This window comes from Bactrocera dorsalis, chromosome 1 (genome assembly GCF_023373825.1).
Source record: "Bactrocera dorsalis isolate Fly_Bdor chromosome 1, ASM2337382v1, whole genome shotgun sequence".
Lineage (NCBI taxonomy): Eukaryota > Metazoa > Arthropoda > Insecta > Diptera > Tephritidae > Bactrocera > Bactrocera dorsalis.
Window position 1 is genome coordinate 4,894,755 of NC_064303.1, and position 18,098 is coordinate 4,912,852.

Below are 18,098 nucleotides of genomic sequence, written 5' to 3' on the forward strand. Positions count from 1 at the left end.
ATTTATGACGATGCTTTATTAGACAAAAGCGTTAAAAGTGGTTCGGGAGATCTCCTAATAGAAAAATATATACCAAAGAATATAATAAATCTTGTAATTAAACTTCATAAAGATTCTAAAGCGAAAGAAAACCTGCGAAAACTTAAATTAACTGATAGTGAAGGAGGCCTGATTCATGTCACTTCGGCTATGAGGCTTTAATATGCGAAATTGGTGAGAAAAACGTCATATACGTATACGCTGGAAAAACTTTTCTATATTTTTCTTCAAACTTTGGAAAAAATGTCAATTTTAGAGTTGTTACAGTTTTATTCCTGATTTTCGAATATTCATGGAGTAAAAAATAAACCGAAAAATACGTTCAGCTATCTGCAGGAAATCCAAGATAATCCTAAAACTAAAATTTTTGCTTACGGGTTCCGTAGCAACCCAGACGTAATTGTTGAGTTCATCAAAAATACTTTACGATTCGTTGAAGCGGTGAACCTTTTTGTATCACTTCTTGGAATAGTGTGTCACTATTGTACCTTCTCTTTTTTTCACATGTTTATAATCATTTCGGAGCTTTTGTTAGGTTAATAATTTCTTTCCAAACATAAATCGGCCGATACTGCTGCAATTTCACGTTCGTTATGCGTACGAAGTTCATCAATCATCGCCGGCTTGTTGGCATAGACCATAGACTTGACGTAGTCTCCCCAGTCTAACGGCGTCAAATCGCACAGTCAAGGCGGCCATTTGACTGAGCCATTTTTTGAGATTGCACGTTTACCAAACTTGATTCACTTTGTGGCTTGTGGCGCCGTCCTGTTGGTACCACATATTGCCCAATTCCATATCGTCTAATTGGTGCCAAAAATATTCGGTTGTTATGGAGCGGTAGATATTATCATTCACAATAACGTGCCGGTTAAGATTATCACGGAAGAAATGCTGCCCAATGACCCCGGCGGCCCATAAACCTCACCAAATCTTGACTCGTGGAGTACGTATGTATTGCTGCCTGACCGATAATGCATATTTTGCTTCTTGACGAACCCATTCATCTCGGTAGTAAATTTTAATGATTTCGAATCGTTATTAGATCGTATATTTTTCCATGATGAAATGGCGAACCGTACTAAATAGAAATGTCAAAAGAGCGGGAAAAATATGGCATCATTTGCTCTACCTATCGGTCTGCTTGTGTAGCTCCCTATGGAATAACCCTATATGCGAGTATAAGCAAAATTTATAGCTGATGTTAAGGTTTGAGTATTCTGCTAGAAATATTCTAACCGATCCTTCAATATGTGTTCGATATTTTTTGTAGTAAAAATATAAGGTTAAAATTAATTACAATTTTTTCCAGTGTTTCAGCTTTAATCTATTTTAATTATTATTTGATTTGATTTAAATCCCTTTGTAACACTTTATAAGCACTTAGTAATAATTATCATAACAAAAGTGAAAATGAAAGTGTTTTAGACATATGATTAAGTTTAGAAATATTTGTTAATAATACACATAAATGAATTAAATGTGTATTTCTTTTGTGCTGAAGAATATAAAATGAAATGCAGATATCTCACTCATGATTTGTGAAGGAAATTCCATTCGGATTCATTATTATGCGAGGTGTGTTCAAGAAAGCAGAAAAATGAGAGGTATAAATGCATAATCGAAATATTCGTATTAATTTAGTTCGAACTTAGACTTCATTATTGAAAAACACTCGATCGAATAGACCACATTCCCGTGTGCAAGAACTAAAGCCGCTAGACTTTCCCAAGCAACATCGCTTCGCTCTATGGGCTCTTGAAAATACCAATTCTGGATCAATTTTGAGCCAGTCAATTGGCTACCAAAGTCGTGTGATATCACATCGTTACACTTTTTTTCTGTGGGGATATGTAAACTCCAAAGTCCATGCGTACAATACCGCTCCGATTCAGACCTTGGAGCAAAACATCAAGCATGTCATTCGCCAGTTACCAGTAGAAATGCTCGAACGAGTCATCAAAAATTGGACTCAACTAATGGACTAAATCTGAGGCGTAGCTGCGGCCAACATTTGAAAGAGGTAATCTTAAACAAAAATTCCAGCGAATGTTTCCTTGATAATAAACATTCCCCATTAAATATGAAATGTCTGTGTTTTTTCTTTAAAAAAGTAGGGAACCTTAAAGTGGATCACCTTTTACATATCTACCAACAACAATTCTAACTAATGAACTAACGTGTAAATCGCCAAAGAATCCGCGAATACCACAGAGCAATATAGAAGTTATGCAAACTTTAAGTGCTGCTGACATGAGCATGTCGCTGACTCATAAACAAACACATTCGCATGCACACACACATGCGCACAGGCAGACAGCGTGAAACTTTCTTCTGCTGACGGGGCAACACTGCGTGGCACGTAAGCGCTCACGCATCGACGCATGCACGCATGATTGCATGCCTGCACTCAGCTGTTGTCTGCTGTCATTGACAGCTCGTTTGACATTGACAGTTAGACGCGGCGCAGCAGCAACAGCAACAGCCAGCACAGTGGCTTCCCGGCAGCCAAACGCTACGAGAATAATGCAATAAATAAGAAATTACAGTTGCGCGTCAGGCAAATGGGCAAACCGCACGGCATGCACATACAGGCATACATATTTACTTTGGAGGCTTCAAGTGCAGGTGGTGCTGTTTGTAAGTGTGTTGTGGTGAAAGAAAGCGCTCGATATGTAAAAAAGAGGTGGAATCACGCGTCGATTTTCAAACCTTCTTCTTCTTCATTTATTCTCTCATTCGTTGCACTCAACTCAACGCTCAGTCGGAGTTCTGTCGAACGGAAGTCCACGCCCCCACACACCGCTTTGCCGCAATCACAGGTCGATTATTAATGGTGCATGCTGCATGTGATTAAGCCGCAGTCTCTGTGTGTATGTGTGTGTGCTTTTGAATTTTTATTTTTTCTTTGTGTGCAAGCGGCTTGTTTGACATGCTTCATAGTCAAATTGACAGTTGACATGCGAATGCAACAAATCAATGCAAGAAATAAACGGCGAATAATGACAAATAGCTTTTCATTAAGGCAGCTCGTTACGTATGCATATGTGTGTCCGTTTGTGTGCATGTGTGCGTGCGCATTACTAATTTTAAATGGATTTGCATTTTGCAGCTAATTGGAATTAATGGTCTTAATTGAATGTGTTCTCTAAGCGGGATGAAGTAGTTAGCCTTCCGCTGATTTAATTAAGTGGCGCGGATTTCGCTAATCTCTGGACTGAGAAGAGTATAAATGAGAATTTGATTGTGTCCAATCAAACATACCATGATATACAATCAAATCAAATTTAACACAACTCCATAATAAATTCACTACTTCCAGCGAAATCGTTTCCAGGAGTCATTTATAGGACGAACCCTTCAGTGAAGGTCGCGAAGTCATAATCTGTCTGTTAATGACGATAACATCGAAAAAGTTAAAGAAAGAATGCTCGAAAATGGTCGCCCTGGAGTTAGAGAGATAGCATAGATCAGTAATCTGTTAGTATTTTGGAATTCAATCATTATGTTGGCTTCAATACTGTTCCACAAAATCACAAACTTATCTGCCAGATTATCTGAACCTTATCTATTCAAGTGAAGTTTTGGTGGAAGACCAAGGAGGAAGACATTTTTGTTTAAAAACGTAACTAGCATTTATTTCGGATCACTTTAATGCTATTGAAACCGGAACGGCATCAGACATACATATGCTAACGTAGCTCCATTCAATCCTAGTATTTATTATTATTGGGTTCCATATACAAATAAATCTTCCCTCAGATCACCGGCCTGTATAAATTGGTTTACTTTGATCCACGTTCTAAACTTAAACTCGCAAACTACAGTTTTTCATTAATACTGAAATTTCGGTGTACATTAAGATCCTCATAGCAGGCCTGTAGATAACACATTGTAATCCAATAGCGAAATTTTTGAATGACATCTGGTTGGATTCCATGTATTTCTCATATTAGTAATATATTGGTAGACTCCGTAAATTTTAGGTCAATCAAAATCCTCTATTTTTTATTGATATAATCGAAGTTGTATAAGGTCCATATAAGATAATCATTATTTTTAAATATAAAGATTTCATTTAGCTTAGTTATAATGATCTAAATTAGGTAAAATATGCACCGTTTTGTTCAGTAACTTGTTCTTGTATAATACAATATGATAACGCCACTCACATAGGAATCCTCGTCCCTATTGCCAAATAACTGAGACAGTCGGTTTTCATAAGCTTCTCTTGTGGCGAACTTTTAACTAGCATAATCATTCCTCAGATCCAAAGTATAGAAAGGATGTCTAAGAACCTCCCAACTAAGCTCCTGGAGCATTTGGCGAGCCCCTATCGGAGGGTATGGCTTGTCGTTGTTTAGATGAAGCACAACTCCTCTCCTGTTGGCCAAACCTGCTCGCTTCTGAGCGATAGCTTCCTTCACGCGATTCCACTGTTGACAGCGCATGTCCGTATGAAGAGTAATAATGGCTCAGTTCGTAGTAAATGATTCCCTGGTAAGCCCACCCAAACACATAGCAGAATCTTCTTAACCGTCAATACTGGCTTATCTACAATTTCCTTCGGCTCTGCGACTCAACCACCACCGTTGTTGCTTAACGTTGTCGTAAGTGGCCTACTTTTCATTACTAGTAACCATCCACATCAGAAATATATCGACTTTGTTGAAATTTGTCAGCTATTCGCATATTGATATGCGGTCCATGAGGTTTTTTTTAATTAACTCGGGTCTCACCGGCTTCTGAGCTTCTTGTTATATTCAGAATTATTTAAATTCCATGCAGTTTGATGTGCAAGATTTAGCTCCTGGGCAATCGAAACAGTACTTGCATTACAATCGAAAGATGTCCATTATTTCATCAATATTTTCGACGATTGGATGAATTTAAAATCTCCGAATTTACTCGCCACGGTCTTCATGTACACTCTCAGCCATGGCATCTTTATTTTCTTCCCTGCTTGCTGAACGTGGTCTATTCGGTCGAATATGAGTGATGGTGTTGTGAATAGTAAGCTCATTCTTTGCACATCGTGAATTTTCGTATTAAAGTTGATCGATTTTTAAACGTTGTTCAAGCGTATGTCTTTCCGTGATGAAATGCCAAACTATACTGAACAAAAATAACTTGACAGCTTGACACGACTCACGCCTGATCTGTTAAAAAAGGGTATTGAGAAAAGTACTTATATTTGGATAACCCATTTTAAGGCATATTTCTAAGTATTTCCATATAACATATATGATCTGAAATATATAGTATATTATTTTTTTAAATGTTTCTTCCAATTTTTAACCTACTGTGCAAGCCAGGAACAGGCTTGCTATTTTTTCATATAATTTCTTCCTTTTTCTTTTCTGCCACTCAATCAACCATCAATTTATCGCACCTTTTGCCATAATATAATTGGAGCACTCACAACACGCGGAAGGAGTAAAAAATTATAATAAACAAAATTAAATTTTCGCTCAAGTCATCTGTATTTTTTTCGACTTATCGGTGTGCAAAAATCACTTTCCTTGAACTGCCAGCGAAAATCAGATGCAACAGCAACCGGCCAAAGCCAACGATGTCACGTGTTATCAATAATAAGCGATCAATTTTTTCGGCGGATGACCAAAGTGCAAGCGTGTATGAGTATATAAATGCATGTGTGACCCTTTGGCTGTATGTCTCTGTGTGTGAATGCTGGAGATCGAGACCGTTGGTAATTGATCTCGCATTAAGTTGGTTGCTAGCGTTTAGTTATTTTTAATGAGAGTGTCATAAGTGTCAGCTGAAATTGTGTGGAGCCTTTTACAAGCAAACATACATACAGCTAGTGAGATATACTCGTATGTATATGTACACAGCCAGGGTATTCATGAGTATGTGTGTGAGTGACTGTTCACGATCACGACTTTTGACTTTGCGGTCCAAGTGCTGGCCAACTGTAAGTGTTTGCGTTGCATGCGTTGCCTTTAATGGGCATTTTCGTTGGTAATCTGAAAAGTGCGAGATCCATGTATTAGCACACACATACATACATACAAATAGACACGTGCATGAAAGCTCAATTTGGCTACAAAGCGACAGCTTGTTAAATATGAATAATATTTGGTTAGCAAAATTGTGTGGTTTTACGTTTTGAAAAGTGAACAGGCCAGCAGCAAGTGAATGTGGGGTCAAAGGGCAAGTAATTATTATGATTATTTATTGTTTATTCAAACTTTTGTAGTAACTTGCTGGGAACAGCATTTGCATTGTACACAGTAAGGCGATGATAATTTAGATCAGCGTCAAGATCCCCCAGGTTTGAAAGTAAAATTTATAGATTACGTTTTCGCATAGTTTTTATTAGTAGCTCAGGTGATTATATCCAAATTTGAGAGTCTTCAGCATAGAGTATAGTTAATGAACCACTTGCACTTGGCAAAGTTAATCTCGCCGCAATTATGGATGTTCTGGCTGGATCTGGCTGGAGATCGGACCACGCTAGAATGTAGCTGCCATAGAAACTGTCTGTTGAAAATCAATAAGGACTTTGTATACTCTTTTAGGCCATAAGAAATGCACCTGTGAAGGGTATTTTGACTTCGGTGTAACGTTTTTTCTTTTATTTTCTTTTACTCACTAAATCCGTGCTCAGATTGCACCAACTTAACTCTACAAACTCTTAAAATAACTTCGAAAACCAAACAAATTACAAATATGTAAATACCATTACATGGATCGCCTCTCTAAAGTAATGCAATTAAAAATATGTATTTTCCATAAACGCGTATTTTTCTTGACAATATTTATTCATAACTTCAAATTATGCGTAAGCGTTAATGTGGCATACCACACATCACAGTTGCAGCTGAGCGCAGCAATGAAAAACATTGCGTCTAACAAATATTGCCTCTCCACACACATACTGGCATGCAAACACACATATCTATGCATTTTTATTTAACTCAAATATTTTTTCGAAACTTTTATTTTATTTACTTTGTGGTTATTGTTTTTGTTTTTACATTTTCCCTGAGTTTATGTGTTTGTGGCTGCTCAAGAAGCTGTCCAAATATTTGTTAGCCATTCAAATTTAGAAAATGCATTCAGGCATGTTGCACATATGTACATATGTACAAAGGTATGCGTGTGAAAAATGTAAAAAAGTGGGTTTCTATGAAAACAAGCTTTTCGAAGGCAGCAATAAAAGCTTTTGCGGTGCAAGTGATACGGCAATAAGTGGCTGCACGCGCTGGTCGGCATTTTTCAAGTTTGAAAAATATTGGTTTAATGTTTGCAGTTGAATTTTGTTGTGACTACCAATTTGGATGACATTGCATTGATTATCGGCGATGTTTGAGAGCCAGTGGAGATGAGTTAAAGCTGTTATTTGTAGAGAAAATTTAATACAAATATGTTTTGTGAAGCATCAGCACCGAATGCGCTGAAAAAATTTTAGCCGGACTGATATATATTAACACAAATATTTATTATCACCTTTAAAAAGACTCCTTTCGAGCCAAACATCCAAAAATTTGCAATATACTTCCTCCGATTGGATGCCATTCAGTGCCTTCAGCAAATGACTTTTTATGGCTTCGAGGGAATCATGGCCCAATGCAGATTTTTCAGTTTCGAAAACAGAAAAAAGTCGTAGGGGCCAAATCTGGTGAATGCCGAGAGTCTGGGTTTTTAAATGAACGCATGTCTGAGCATTCGAAAATCCTCACTCGCGTTAAATTTATACCGGAACCAAACTCTGGCGACTTTTCCTTGCCACATAAATGTGAGGGATCCGTGGGTGAATAGAAGCCGTTGGAGAAGGGGGCGGTGAGCTTATTTACAGATAAACTAGTATGTATGCCAGTCCATATGGGAATCACAAGCGACTGTAAAGCTAATAACTGGCAAGAAAGGAGTAATGAGTAGAATGAGAACGGATTGGTGTTCTCCTGTCCGTCTACTACTGAATAGTTGAGCTTCACGGTAACTTGTCCAGCGCTGTGCTACCACTGGTTCATGCACTGTCGCAAGATCCATTTGGACCAAGATCGATCGTAGGAGATGTAATGAGTTCTGTGCTTTCAGTAAAACTAGCCCCTACTTAATTGTGGGAGTTTTAAGAGACCATTGGCCTATCAGCGTTCATGATGTAAAGTTCCACAACAGTGGGGTCTACGTAACCGGAACGGATCCGGATTTTTTCCGCCAAGGACTGTCAAATCGGCAGATTTCTGCAGCTAAAACAACAACAACAAGATGTAAAGTAAAGAATCTTACTGCACACCAGCCGAAGAAGACAAGTAGGAATCATCTAAACACTTCCATTTTGATTGTCTCACGTTTGCGAGCTCAAGGCTCACACTTTCAGGTCTCTCAACGAATGTCACCTAAAATAATGCTTTTAAAGAATGCAAGGCCCTCAGCAACATTGTCAACGATTTTTTTTACTACCTCTACTTGACCTTGTTACCACAAAAGATTTAGGCCAAACATTTGCCAAAATGTGGTTAAGCGTTTCATAAGGGAAACGCTATCTGATATCTCTGCGAAGGCAACATCAGGCGTTAAAAGCTTTGTTTCTTTAATCTTTTCTATATTATCGTCATTAACATAGGTGGGTGGTCAACTCGCATGAAGCAAGTTTTCGATGGAAAAGTCCGGGTAAAACTTGATTAGATGATTAGACGTCACAAAAATTTAATAAAAATGACTATCAGCACTTATGTATATATGTACGTGTACTCATGTCAGTTGGAACTCCAAATATCCACGGAATTAAAAAACTTGTTCAAACTCAGACACCAAAATAAACTTTTCCAGCGTGTTCTTCTCGTCTAAAATCATAAGTAGTTTCCCATCCGCACTGAGCTTTAATTAAATATGTTGCAAGCATAAGTACTTAATTAATTTAAAACATACATACTTTCAAACCGAACTTAATCAGAATTTTCAAGGAAACAACTCCTTGGCTTTAACTGATCTCAACTTGCCACACTTCAGCATGCCACACAACCGCACTCATGAGTATGAGAATTAAAATAAATATTTTACTTAAACACTTTGTTTACTTCGGCAGCCAACATGATTATTTTTGTTGTTGTTGTTGTTTTTCCCGGTCATACACTTGTAATGTCTGCACTTTGCCGCAGGTGGAGGCCAATGACCACGACTGCACAGCCTCTTGTGACTGCTGCAGCCAACGCAGGTGCTGTTTTTGTTGTTGTTGCAGTGTGACACAAACAAATAAACAAATGTTCACATCAACACTTGAAAAATTAATGTTCCCTTACGTCTGAAACTTCGAAATTGCGCACGCACACATATCCAAGCAAAGCTGCAAGGAGACTCTCTCCAACACGATTGCATTGCCCAAAAGGGCACGAGCATGCAGCGATGTGTTTGTTATTATTGCTGCAGCAGACGACGTCTTCTTCCCTTTGTTTATTGTTTTAGTTAATGTTGTTGTTTATTTGTTCATCAGCAGGTATTCTCTGCACTTCGCTCGTTGCGCAAGAACGCTGATTGAAGTGCAGCAGGCAGTACATAGGAGTTGGAAGGGGGGTAGATAGGTAGGCACAGCAGGAGTAAGAAACCACAAAGCTTTTGTTGTAGTATGCACATATGTAAGCCCGCACATTATTTATTAACATCATAGGCAAATGACAAATATTTATTTAGTACCAAAGGCCGGCGAGCTGCGGCATCGAGTGGTCATCGATTGCTGTTTGAGTGGTCATTGGGTTCAATGAGGAAAATAAAATTTCTTTTATTGAAATATTTTTGTGTCTCCGTTCGATTATAGTTTGAAAAAAAGTTAAGATTAATGGTTGCTTATTAGTCTAACTAGAAGCTCTACTAGCAAACTAAGCTGCTGATAAAATCTTACAATTTTCTTTGAAAATTTTTGGTAATTTCCATATTTACGCACAGACACTTTATAATAAGAATAACAGCAGACTTCCGTTTAACAGTTTTTCTTCAGAAATCATATACCATGAGCACTAGATAGGCATTAAGACTGCCGAACATTCGAGAAAGAAGTTTTGAGATCATACTATTTCAAACTCTTTCATGCAAACTTCTATAACTATTGAAACGTGAAGCTTGCTCAGGGCGGGGGGTGCAATAGACCTCTTAATATTTGCTCTGGGCCAGAAGAGCAGTCATGGTAGTTAACCAGGGTCATTGAAATGACAATTTCCGAACACTCCAGTAAGAAGTGTTGAGATCATGATATCCCAAGTTCTTCCATTAAGAATGTATTTAATGAGAACTCCTATAACTATCAAAAGGTGAACGTTACTGAGGAGCACAATGGGCATCTTACAATTTTCTCTCGGACAGAAGGTCCTCTTGGTAATTAACTTGGTTTTACGGGACCCAGACATCCAGTATGAATCGCAAAAACTAGTAAAGCTTCTTTCTGTTCTCATTATGCAGCTAATGAAACTAAAGTAACTGATATACCAAGCTCATCCGTCTTTCGATTCCACTTTTGTCAGGGACTTAAATCAATCTTAATATGAAGACACTCGTTACCAGAGGTAAGGAGCCAATAAATACCTTCAATGCTCTCGAAATTTTTTTTCTCCGATACGATGCTTTGGTAGTTTTCTTCCATCGTATCTTTGGAACGGTTTGACCGATTAATTTGAAATTTCATATTGCACTCCCGAAATTTAGGCCAATGATACAGAATTGTACAAAAACCGACCAAAAAAACTACTTTTTTTGTAAGAAGAGTTATTGAAAGACATTGTTATGATACTAATTTGAGTATGACCTCTCAGCGACATAACATATGTAAAGTAAAAAACTGAGTTTTCAGCACATCAAAGAACGACTTCAGAAACTCTAAAAATTACCTCAAATAATCTCTATTTAATATCAAAATTCACTTCTCCTTATCGAAACCCATCACTTTGTATCGAAATTCACCAATTATATCAAAGTTCAACACTTAACATACATCAAGCCGCACTGAATCACTGACTGAAACGACGTCTTCATATATCTAATACTATTCCAAATTATTATTTTGGAAAAACCTTCTTCAACTTTTCCATAACATGTTACTAATGGTTGGTCCTTCAGCTGTCCATACCAAGTACCCGAATCCTCCGAGGGTTTTCTTGTTTTAAAATATCTCATTAAATCTATCAAAAACTCGACGATCTTTTATGGAATTCTGTGGTTTTGTACCTCCTCTCTCCTTTACCTCGCTAGATGGTTTAAGTGGTAATGTATCTACATAATAGTTACGTCTGTGTCCTCAGACGACAAAAAAGGAACACAAAGGAGTTATTTTTAAACCGACTTACTGGCCTTGGCGGATACCGCGCTTTCAAAAGGAAAGTTCTATCGCTTCCTTTCAAAGAAGACGATTCATTCGCTCCAGCCGGTGGCCCACCAGAAACACAGTCCAATTTCGAGGTTGGTTTCGCCCTACTTCCACTCATATCCCTTTCGTTTTTGTGGCTTTTACCAATTATGTTTACTAGGCCTCACTCAGAGTCGCTATCCAACTCCTAGGAGGTAGACGCTATTAATGATCCCAAAATTATCTCTGTTATGGGGCAAAGCTATGAGATCCGACCTACGCAAAGAAGGAATCTTCTCAACCTGCACCTACCACATCAATTTAATGATGATGGGAAACGAACGTACTTCGTATTAACGGAATGGAGACAGTCTCGGGATTAATCCACCATCCATATTTAAAAGGTGTAACTGCCACATATTCAGGTGACCTTGACCTCTGACACATGGTTCAACCAAATCCAGAAGAAGCCTAGTCCGAATCGGAGATCCGAGATCAGGTTTTGTTAGGAGTTGTCACGCGGCATGATGCTCGCTGGCTATACCCTGTGTGCGAGGCCCAGATTCGATCTACCTTACATTCTCAAAAGAAAGTTCTGGCGAAAAAAATTTATCATGGTCTCAAAAAGTTGGCTATAACCACACTCGGTGCAACTGCGTGGAATAACAAAACTGAATAAAAAGGGATCAATCCGGAATTTTTTCGAGTATATCCCTACCTCCTACATACAAAATGTAAGAACACATATTTCCATTCATTATATTTCAGTAAGCAACAACACTACTTTCATGCATGTATGTACACAATTAGACCCAGTCTAGACTGGCCACAGAAGTCACTTTCATCTTAATGATTCTCATATCTAGATGAAAGTACCGAAGTAAGTGAAATACTTTGACTTTATTTGCATATCTAAAGGCAATTGAGCAAGCGTGATCATAACAAACTTTTTGCTAATGAAAAGCAACCTCAGTTCCTCCTCTCGCCTCCCGAGGCTCTATGCAATCATTTGAACTCCCTCAACAAAGTGCATCTTACTTGTGCTGCGCTTTTCCTTTCCTCATCAACGACTCTTGCGCCGTGCATATTTAATTAAAACACCACCAACAGCAACAACAACAACAATTAGGCGTTTTATGCAATGGCAGAAACACTGGGGATTAAGCATGAAATATCGCGCTCCTGCAATGCACTCACGCAACGGCACTTAGGCAATCAGCCAAACCGCCGCACTCACCCGCTAAAATCTCCACAAACACACATACACAAACACACAAATGCGAATGCGAATGTGAAACTCGCAGTTAATCGTTTTTATTTTGCCTTTTGTTTTTCGGTCATTCTTCGTTGGCAAAATTTTATGATTTCCAACGCAGACATTTTTTGCGGGGGATCGCGACATTTGCGACACGCGTCGGTGGCGATGGCGGCCGACTGGCCAAATATTTGTCTGTCCATTTGAATTTTGCCACGGCACATTCACACATGCAACGTGGCGAATGCGGCGAAATCAAAACAGGAAAAAGCAAACACACAAGATTGTGGCAAAAATAGCGGTGTTAATAATAGTTGCCGCTGTGTGTGTGTGTATGTGTGCGTTGGCTGGCATATTGCACACACGTGAGTCATGCTGACATTTGCTCGCACACACACACGCACACTCTTTGCTCATTTTCGCTGCATAATTTTGTGTTTTGATGAACATTTGACAATTGAGAAGCTGACAGATTGTGACAAATTAATGTTGCACATGGAATTTCGGTTATGTGAGGTTAGGATTTCACTATTTAGGACTATTCATTTTGTGGTACTTCGGTATGAGGTTAAGTGGGAAGCTTCACCGCTTTAAAAGCGAAACCATTGACTTGTAGCTTCTTGATAGTATCTGATCTCAGGCACTAAGTTTGCCGGATCCAACTGAGACCTTCCCTGTTGCCTTATGCCGTTTACCCTGTTCTTAAACCTTCCAGATAGAAGTCGATATTCGAGCTAGGTTATCTAAGAGTAAGCCTTTGAAAAGTAAATATCGACCAAAAGTAATATCGTCCTATTTGAGTCTCAGGTTATATCTTATCTCCGCCGAAAATAGTGTTCTGGGCTACCCCACCTGCTCAGCTATACTAAGCACTCAAATCTCAAATGGAGTTAATGAAGTTTCCTAGTACGTTTTATGTTAATTTTAGACTTAATTATGAAATTACTATTTAAAAGGATTCAAACCCAAAACTATAATTCGTATGTCATTGATGACAGATGCAACGATTTCCTACCTAAAGAGCACCAAATGAAAGACAATTTTGTGGAGAAAAGTATTGAAAACCCATATTATACTAAGAAGACTCAGAATCCAGTTTCCTCACAGCGGCTACACATAGAGATGACGTGGCAGCTCGTGACGGCTATGATTGCTTACGGATTTGAGTCAAATTTTGACAATGTGATCAGGTGAGGAGGGATGGAACCATGTGTAGAAGTTCACTCAAGTGAAGAAAGTTCTCTGAGCGTCATGCACTTGGGAGTGGCTATAAACGATTATTTTATAAATAGTTCAAGCGTCTCACGACCTCCGGTCTTAAACCAAATATCCTCTGGATATCGAAAAACATGCTTGTGAAGGCGAGCTATAGTGAGAAGGCGAACTGTCCCTTCACACTCGGCAATAACTTCGTAAGCAGTGTCTACACCAATAAAGAAGATCAGTAAAGTTTGCCATTATATCAAGTGACATTTCACTTTCGTCGAAATGTAGTTCATAGAAAACACAACTTCTCAGCCTCATTTCTGGATTAATGGCTTCGCCACGAAAAAAATAACAAAAACTTAAACATGTTTTTTCCCCACATTGTGGTTGGTCGTCTCCACAATCTTACAGCCTAATCCATTCTAAAACCGAATAATGAAGAGTTTAGAATTTTAAGGTTAGGTTGAGCTAACCATTTCCCAGCGACCTTTTTTGAGATTTAACTATAACTAACTATGTAAATTTTCGTAGCTTCTCGGATGCAAATAATTATTATTGATGATTTTCCAATTTTCCGAATATTACAAAAACAAAATTATAATCTTCATTAACTTCACAATGCTAATGTACAGCGATTATCGGTAATTGGTGAAATCTGCGAGAAAAGTGTGAAATTGCAAAAATCGCTACAAAAGCAATAAAATTTAAATATCCATTATTTATTTGCAAGTCTTAACACATATGTAAGCTCAGCTGTCGGCATAAAATGACAAATGGAAAAACTCACATATGCTACTACACTTACACACACATACATTTGTATTATGAAAAAATAAAGCAATAAAAGCAACATTTAATGCCAAACAGCAGCCGTTGAGTGACATGTTTTCACTACAGAAGTCGGTTTATGCATAAAAAATACACAAATGTAAAAAAATGCCATGTCGCTCACACATCGCATCAGCCTACCCCGGTTGCCCTCTTCCACCTTGCGTTCGGCTGCGAAATCGCGGTAAAATTGCGCTGCTTACAAAAGAGTCGGCTAACGAATGATTCAAAACAGGGCATTTGACATAAATCGGTATATATAATATGTTTGTATTTATATACATAAGTAGGTAGAATGGTCAGTGGTGATGAGTGTGGAAATATTCTTGGAATAATTTTTTTATCAACTTTACTAAATATTTTAATTTGAATATAATATTTATACATACATGAATGTGGCACCTGTGGAAATATCCGAGTCTGTTCTGTCCTTTTTGTTGGGATTTTTTCTTTACGTGGCGGGTCCCAAGCCCAGCGCACAACTGTGGGAGGGATGATTCGCCTTCTCACTTTAGCTCGGCTTCAAATGGAAGTTTTTCGGCTACCACAAGATAATTGGTCTAAGTACAGATGTCGTGAGCTGCTTGAGCCATATGTAAAGAAATCATTTCTGGCCCCTCCTAAGTGAACGGTTCTCAGAGAACTTTGCTTGACAGGTCTATTGTGACGAAGGCTGCTATATGACGTAAGAAAGCACGGTAGAAGCAGATGTACTGCTCCAAAGGGCAACTTCCCTCAGAGAGTTGTGCATTAGATCTGGTAGCAAAGCTGCATTACTGGCCTTGAGCCCGCTGACAGTGTGCTTAAGATCTTGCCAAGAAGTGTTTAACATCTTTATCAATAGCATCAATCTATTGTGCTATTTGACTTGTTTAGCTGCTAAAGCACAGCGAAATTGCTGGATTGAGTCGATAATACCCCAACTCCCACGTGCTATTGTATTTATGTTTAATGATTTTAGTTTTCTAACAAACTGTATGGTGAACACGTCGGCCAGTGTATGAGTTATATAGAGTATGTATATAGAATTTTCTGGATTGCGATCCGGTTGTCATTTTATAATTTAAGGTATTTCCCTGCTTTCGATTCCCGAAAGTTGCAAAACTAAATGTTCGGTTGCCCTTCCTTTCTTATTATTTATAATGCCTTTAAATTCAATAATTCCCCACACTCTCTCAGCAATTTTTTCCATATGTTTTTATTAACAAATATGCATAAATATAGCTGTAGGTAAAGTATATTTATACTCCACAGTCATAACCAACATTGAAAAGAATTAAATTTTTTTTAATTTATGACAGGGTAATGCATTGGTAAGCGCCAAAATATCAAAAATTAGAAAAAAAGGAAAAAATAATTAAAAAGTAAAGAAGCGAACAAAATATTCGATAAAAATAAAAACTTTAACACAAAAACCGGCAACCGCCAACATTATCGCATGATCAGCAGAAATTATGCATTTGTTATGTGACTCCCGTGACATTGAAAACAAAATTGACAAAAAGTGAATAACAACATAACTTAGGCATTTGAACTCATATAAACTCTTGCTTAAGGCTAATACTGTATAAATACAGTTAAATAATAATAAGCGCATATGATTTTGATTAATTTCCAAAGTTTTCACATGAAAATTGAAAGAAAATAAAATTCTTAGTAAATGTTAAATTTTGATGATTCGAAAATATTTTTTTTTGTTTTTCATACAATTCGCTACATACCAGTTTCACTATAGAAAGGTGTATATTTTGTAATACAGTTCAATTATATGAGTGTGCTTAGGTTGTAGGGCCTATCCGCTATTGCTTCTACACCCACTTTTAAATATAGATCACCAGAGGCTTATAAAACGATGAATATCAATCTAGCAATTTCGCCAGAGCACAGCGGAGTACCGACTCGTTACCAATCCGATGTCATTGGCGTATGGTTATCCTCTCTTGCAAGCTCATCGGCGATTTTTTCTATTAACTCTTATTATACCACATATTAAAAAAAATGTTCCTGGGTTTCGTTAAGGTATCTCACATACGATCACCAATTATATGGTGCTGGATTATCGAAAATCCTGATATTAGTTTTATGGGGACTAGGTCCATTTTTCACCAAATTGTATATATTTTAGGCCCAAAGAAACACAGTTACAAATAAAACACGTTCTGTAATTTTCATTTAGATAACTCAAATATTGGCGATATATGTACATATGCAGTATAAAGTAACCAGGGAGTTCGAAAGTCTGTACTTAAACTATATGGGGGCTCAGGGAAGTTTTAACTCGATTCAATTCAATTTTGATACACAGAGATATTATTGTCAGTAAAAGATTCTGTCTGATTTTCAATTTCCAAGTGTGAGATGGATCGATAGATACTAGGGTCCACTTATTTGGTATCTAGGAGCTTGAATAGTTTTGGTTGAATGTGGGCAATTTTTGGTCATAAGATAGCATACTTATCGTTGTATTAATTTGATCTTGATTTGTGAATATTGCAGTGGTTACGCTCATAGGTTTTTTTTTTTAATAAGGATCGCGCACATCAAGATACATATATAAATTTTGCTTGCACCGACAAACAGACCGACAGTTACCCGGATTTCAACTTTTCTCGTCATCCGAATCATTTATATATACAAAACACTAAATCTATCTTGATTAGTATTAGCTGATCCATACTCGTACAACTGTTAGGTGAACAAAACTATTAAACTCTGTAGCAGTATGTTGCAAAAGTATAAATGTTCACAGTGAACTTTTCAAACAATTATTTAGTGCTTATATAAATTTGGGGGAACATAATATTATTATAATATTTTATTAAAATATGGATCCAGTAAAAACCACAAAAAGGCAAAACAACGTAAAACAATGCATTTTAATTTACAAACTAAATCCACAATTGAATTTTATCACCAGCTTTGTACGTAGAAAAAAGTCTCCTTAGTCCTTTGTTCAAAAATTCTCCTCCTCGCACCAAAAAAAAATAATATTTTAAACTCGACAATCTCCAAATAACACACAATATGCAATTCAATACGAAATGCATAACGCCTGACAGCCGCTGATAAGCCGAAGCCGATGATATAATACTCGAAATGCCCTCACCCACCGCCTATACACACCGCTTGCAAGCGCTTGCTCGTAAATATTCGACAATTACGTGCGCATAAATGTGACAGCCGCGGCATTTCATGAATTCGTAATGCATTTCAAAACGCCACAAATGGCTTTTTAAATTAAAATACACTGAAGCGATATCGGCAATTTTGCGATAAACTGGCGCCCGCCGCCGCCAAGCGACTGTATATTACTCACCCAACCTCGTAAGAGCTACTTGAAGGTGGCAGCTTGTCATTAGTGGTGCGTTTTTACTGAAATAAAAATTTTATGACTTGTTTCGTTCACAGTTATACTTGTAATATGCATTTGACTTGCCAAACATGAAATTTTATGAAAATATAATACATTTT

General features: G+C 37.7%; 2 protein-coding genes across 7 annotated transcripts in view; one reads left to right on the forward strand and one right to left on the reverse strand.

Moving 5' to 3' along the window:
• The window catches only part of LOC105232408 (solute carrier family 25 member 35), an 89,510-nt gene extending 71,460 nt beyond the window's left edge, over nt 1–18,050 (reverse strand). The window contains exon 1 of one of the 3 annotated variants that reach the window (XM_049446876.1): nt 17,944–18,050. In XM_049446876.1, the coding sequence (XP_049302833.1) occupies nt 17,944–17,983 (40 nt within the window). In that variant the 5' untranslated portion in view covers nt 17,984–18,050. The remainder of the gene's footprint in view (nt 1–17,943) is intronic. The other 2 variants (XM_049446877.1, XM_011214071.3) reach the window with 2 other exon arrangements.
• LOC105232483 (laminin subunit alpha-1) overlaps nt 1–18,098 on the forward strand; it is a 213,506-nt gene that overhangs the window by 29,863 nt on the left and 165,545 nt on the right. The window lies entirely within an intron of this gene.